Raw genomic sequence first — 6,000 nt, 5'->3', positions numbered from 1 at the left:
TTTAGTATGTTGACACAAGTGAGTTTGAAGTGGTTCTTAATAGCTCTACTCCTCGAGCAGCAATCCGTTGCTATGTGTTAGTGCCAGATTGTACTGCCAACGAGGAGAAGTATGGGCGTGGCTTACTGTGTTGTATTTAACACAGAGAAGAGAGCTTCAGAGATCCAATTAGGAATTAAAAATGAAACACGTGCACTGCTGTAGTGGTGTATTACCAATACACATTCACGAATAAATTGGAACTGCATGTTAGGAAACAGAATTTTTCACGATTTTCCGAGGGGGAATGAGACGTGAAAGAAGTACAAACAGTCAGTCGACATTCGGTTATCGCTTGGGTGTACAGCTTTCGGAGTTCTCTCGTTTTTGACAGGGACGAATGAAACAAACGTGCGTATCGAATGATCTTACCAATCGGAAATATTTGGAAAGCATGAAGTGAAGTTTCGGGAAAATGAGGATAAATATTTTTCTTGCAGTATGGATCGAATGATCTAAAGAGTGTAGTGAATTTGGAATCCTCCACATATCAAGTGTTAGAATTAAGTTAAACGACGGAATATAGTATAGTGCTAGTGAACAATTGCAACCGCTAGAGGAAATTGATCAAATTGGATACTATGGTTATGATGCAATCTCCAAAATCTGATTCCGGACAGGCGGAAAGCCCGTCGCATTCTCAGCCTAATTCGCCTCCGTCTCCGGCTGAGCAAAATCAAATGAGCCATGAAAAACTATCTACTACCGTTTTGAAATGTGTCGCTATGCAAACACCCGTCTCAAGTCAACTGGATCATCAACACCCGGTGGCTCGATCTCCGCCTTCGCCAAAGTCTGATGGACTGTTGATCCGGTTCCAGGAAAACCAAATGCTCGATGGAAAAACAAATCTAGAATTGAGAGGCAAATTCCCCTCATTTTCCAAGGAAAACATTGCCCTGCGTCCAGTGAACGGTGACCATATAATCTATGCTAAAAGTGATCGTGATTTATTAGAACCCAGTGCCAAGTTTTCCATAGAAAGGCTAAAACAACTAGCCGACCACAATATTAATGCCCGTCTTAGTCCATCCGAATTAGATAAGGCACCCTCCGGGAAATACTCAATTGATCATAGTGTTAAATACGCTATTCCTAACGATACCGGGTTGCAACAATCTCATCCGCAACACTTTTCGCCGGCACACCCAGTACCCATGCTCCCGACTGCGTCGGTGCTGTCTAGCCTACAAACCCTTGGGCAACACGCAGCGCTAACTGCCACCGGTCAACTTCCACCATCAACGCACCATCCGCATTTAACGCCACAGTCACATCCCCAGCAACAGCATCCCTTTGCCATCAAATATCCTCCGGGCAGTGTATCACCGCCGGACTTGGAAATCGAGCGATTCAAAATTGCCCGATCGATAAGCAATGGCAAAGAACTATCCGATTTCGGTTTCAGGATACAGCTAGGTGGCCTATCGACCAATTATGCACGTAGTGATACCAGCGAAGAACTTATAGTGGACGGAAATGAAGATAGTTCTCAGGATGCCGCATCAGTGAGTATTATCTTTTGTGTTTTATGTGCTAGAGACATTTTCATTAGTAAAACCCTCATTGTCCACTCAGTACGGTAAAAAGTTAATTGTGAATTTTAACTTGTTCGAGTGGCTTATGTCATTTTTGCGGTGTAGACACCGGTGCTAACATCACCGTACACCAAAATAATTCAGGGTGTAGATATCGGTTGCACCTTTGTTTACAAAAATAAACGATTTTGAGCTGTCAATGACTAGCGATTATTGGAGCAGCTACACCACAAAAATAAAAACGACCATCTTGCTTGACATCCTATGCCTAGTGAGATTCAAGGAACACTGCCAATAAAAACAACTAGGACTTTGACATTTGGCATACGTTGCAGAATCCTTAATTCAGCTGTTTGGCCACCTAACTTCGTGATTTTAAAAGCCGCCGGAATCTTTTTTAGATTGCGACCCATTTCGTGAAATTCCGTAAGACCACGATGTATCTATATTGAATACAAATGTGGTAAGGCCAAAACGACATTCCTACATCTCTAACAGTATGTTGGATCGTGCTCAGACGGATGTCATTTATACTGACTTATCTGCTGCCTTCGATAAATTGAATCACCGCATATCAATCGCTAAACTGAACAGGCTTGGTATCCACAGCTGCCTTTTGCAATGGTTTCAGTCGTACCTCACCGATCGCTATCTTACTGTTGTCATTGGTGATCACCAGTCCCGTACGTTCGCTGCCACATCCGGCATACCCCAGGGTAGTCACCTGGGACCGCTGATTTTCCTGATTTATTTCAACGACGTGAATCTGGTAATTGAGGGACCACGATTATCTTACGCAGATAGCATAGCATAGCATAGCATATGCGATTGTACAAATCGTGGGTGGCTATATAATGGTCAACTAATACGTTTTGCAGAAAATATCGAGTGTTGACGCAGAAAATATCACTTTCCCCACACGAAAATAAAATCTACAATACAAGCATCGCATTATACACCTGGCCACATCCTTACAATCGCAGGGGAAGGGAGGGAAAGTTAATCCAACATCTACTTAAGAAGGTGCAGGGAACCCATACTACCTTCATAGGTGTCACAGGAAGGAAAGAGTTGTGTTAGTGGGAGGGTGAATGATTTGGCAACTCTATTCGTCAATATAGAGCATTTGATAAATCAGTGACAAAAAACAAAATATAAATAGATAAAATGGAAAGATCTCACCCGATTGGCCTAGAGACTTTGCAGCGTCATGATTTCAGAAATGCTTTATTTAATTTTCCTTGAACCACCGCAATCACTGATAACGCTCTTCTAGCTCGTACGTACAAAAGAACGCACTCCACGCATAATCAAGGTCATGTATTACCACGATTATCTTACGCAGATGACCTTAAACTCTACCTCCGAATTTACTCAATTGAAGACTGTTGCTTCCTTCAACGTCAGCTGAATGCTTTTGTTGATTGGTGTATTCTGAATCGTATGGAGGTTAACCCGTCCAAATGCTCGGTTATCTCTTTTTCGCGCAAGAAAGAGACTATTATGTTCAAGTATGTTTTGTTAGGCACTGAAATTGAGCGCGTCAGCCAAATTAAGGACCAAGGCGTGATTCTGGATACAAAACTCTCTTTCAAGCAGCACATCTCGCACGCCGTCGACAAATCTTCCAGAATTCTAGGGTTTATCTTCAGGATTGCCAAAGACTTCACGGATATCTACTGCCTTAAATCGTTGTACTGCTCCTTATCTCGCTCCATATTAGAATACTGCTCGGTTGTCTGGACTCCTCACTACAACAACGGTGTCGAAGGAGTTGAGTCTGTTCAGCGACGGGTCCTGAGATATGCGCTACGTAAACTGCCGTGGACGGATCCCTTCTGCGCCTGTCGGTCCGAAGAGATACAGCAATGGCATTCCTAATTGCGGATATTTTGCAAGGACGCACCGATTGACCTGTCCTCCTTGAGCAAATTGACATCAATATTCAACCCCGAGCCCTACGGAATAATTCAATGCTACGCCTGCCCATACAGCGAACTAATTATAGCATGTTCGGTGCAATCGGTGGTTTACAGAGACTCTTCAATAGGGTCTCCGCACTGTTTGATTTTGACCTGACTCGCCAGCTGCTTCGCCGGAGGTTTAGTTCGTTTTTTCTAGATCAGTTTAGTTTGTTTAGTAATGTTCCTTTTTTACGAGAGGACAAACTATGTACTTATTGATGTTTTGTTTTAGTACTTTTCATGTTTAGTTTAAGTTACATCATTGGGGCAAATAACGCCTGTTGATGTTCAGTCATATAAATAAATAAATTGGTGGAAAATAAACTTCATAATGTAAACACCATAAAAACTAATCCAGCAAAAAATTACCTAAATCACTGAAATAGCTTTTTAAAAAGTCCTCAGATCCCATAAAATAATCTTTGAAATGTAAAAATACCCTAAATGTCCTCACAAATGCTGTCAACTTTCAAGTAATCTTATAAACGAATCGACACCTCACATAATACATAATATTAAACGTCAAAACGGTCCAATAAATGGCTTAAACAAATCAAAAAGACCTGGTACATTTAACCTTGCTTTAAAATCGCCTTGAAATAGCCTGGCCCCGTAACGTGGGTAAATCACCTTTTCGTGGTACGTTACGGGATGTAAGATCTACCACCGATTCCTAGTCCTGACTTCTTCAAACTAGGGGAACAGGATTTTTCAGTAATCAAAGGAACACATCTTGGATGATCTTGAAACAAGGAAAAATGAGTTGGTTAGTCTTCATTTATGTGATGTTTAATCTTCTATTCGTTGTTCTCTAGTTTGAAGTGGTTAAGACTGCGCACTTCGAAAAAATCATTTAAATTTAGGTGCTCAATTTTGAATAGAGTCATAATAGACACGAAATTCAACTCAATCAAACGTACTTTTCGTCGAGTAACTTACTTTTCAGTCTCGGAGCACTTAATTTTACATGAAATATTTGTTTACGTCTGATCCTTTATGTCAAACATGGATTCCGTCACGTGTAAAATTAGTTATTTCTAAGTGTGTTGGGTTCTGATGCATGGTCATTATCGGTGTCATTCCTTAATTTTGTTGCTAAGGAATCCAATTTTGACGGACAGAGGGGCGCGCCTTTGGAGGGTGTTTCAACACTCCGAAGGGTATAATTAGCGGGACCTTTCAATTAGAGTCGGATCCTTGCGGTAAATGCAAGAATGACAACTGTAAAAAAATCGAATACTTCATCATTTCTCAATAGTGATACGACATGCACTAAACTAAGGACACGGGATATACTACAATCGGTCAAATTACTGGTCGCAGTGGTGTTATGTCCCAAACAGAGGAAAACAAAAAAAAAATTGCCAGGAAACGTCAAAATAGTCCTGAAATTAAACGATAGAAAAGCCCTGAAAACGCCAAAACACAAATGACATATAAATGTTTTTAATATGTTGAAATGCCATAATTTTCAAGCATATAAAATTCTGTTAATATGTTGCAATTAGTTTAAGAAAATGTCAATGATTCTATTTATTCGGTGGTCTGAATTTCTGCCACCCACCTGAAGGAGACCCATATATAGATTAACGCTGATCCAGACAATATTTGAAAACTACAGACCTTGTCTGATTCGCTGCAGCAAACAATTGACTGAAATTTTGGATACTTACATTCCTAAAGATCTTGGTATTTTTACTTATTAATTTACGAAATGATAAACAATAGTCCTATGGAGCTTCTTCTTAAAACCACAGACAAACAGACGTAGCTCTTTCTCCTCAATTGTCGTTACACGCATTTAACGTTCAATTTAAATATTATTAGCTTCACGAATCCTCACCACAGCGCTGGCAACGGATCACTTTGACGTTTCTATACATTCTATCGAGCTTTTTTCCGCGAATAGCTCGCGAGATGTCGGTAGTGTGTTCCGTGACAATATTTTTAATTAAAATGTATTTAATGAGTAACACCTCTTTGTCTGTGTTAAAACTACCCAGTCCAGTTCTCTCCAAACGATCGTTAGAAACCGAATGGAATGAGAAAGATTTCGTATCGGTTACTAAGGTTTTCAAATAAATAAATAAAAAAATTTAGAAATAATTTGTTTTATCATTCGTTTGATGCGGTCGTAGTAAATTTTGAACATGCATTTCCAATTAATCTCAAAAAGCGATTATAAGTTTTTGAGTTATTTATTTAATGATTATGCCCGCTATAGCTCAAATTAAACGAGGGTAAATTTTAAGCGATGATTAAAGTTTAGATTTTTTTTTTCTGTGTGCATTTACATTTTTTTTAATTACTTGTTCTTTGTTGAACTTAGAAACTTTGTGCGGGTACTTTGTTTTTCTTTGAGTTGCTGCAGATCTTTTGAAACCAGCTGCATTTAATTTAAGCATCATTTGAAACTAGTAGGAGGAGGAACGACCGTGACGAAAAAATAATCGGGTTTA

At 39.8% G+C, this 6,000-nt stretch overlaps 1 protein-coding gene across 1 annotated transcript in view; it reads left to right on the top strand.

Moving 5' to 3' along the window:
• The first annotated feature begins 369 nt into the window (after positions 1–369).
• The window catches only part of slou (slouch), a 111,572-nt gene continuing 105,941 nt past the window's right edge, over positions 370–6,000 (top strand). The window contains exon 1 of the mRNA XM_065238727.1: positions 370–1,547. Coding sequence (XP_065094799.1) covers positions 621–1,547 — 927 coding nt within the window. The 5' untranslated portion in view covers positions 370–620. The remainder of the gene's footprint in view (positions 1,548–6,000) is intronic.

The sequence above is a fragment of the Ochlerotatus camptorhynchus genome, unplaced genomic scaffold (genome assembly GCF_037179485.1).
Source record: "Ochlerotatus camptorhynchus isolate MF236.1 unplaced genomic scaffold, CSIRO-AGI_Acam_v1.1 ptg000922l, whole genome shotgun sequence".
NCBI classification, from domain to species: Eukaryota; Metazoa; Arthropoda; class Insecta; order Diptera; family Culicidae; genus Ochlerotatus; species Ochlerotatus camptorhynchus.
This window is presented reverse-complemented; position numbering and strand designations above follow the sequence as displayed.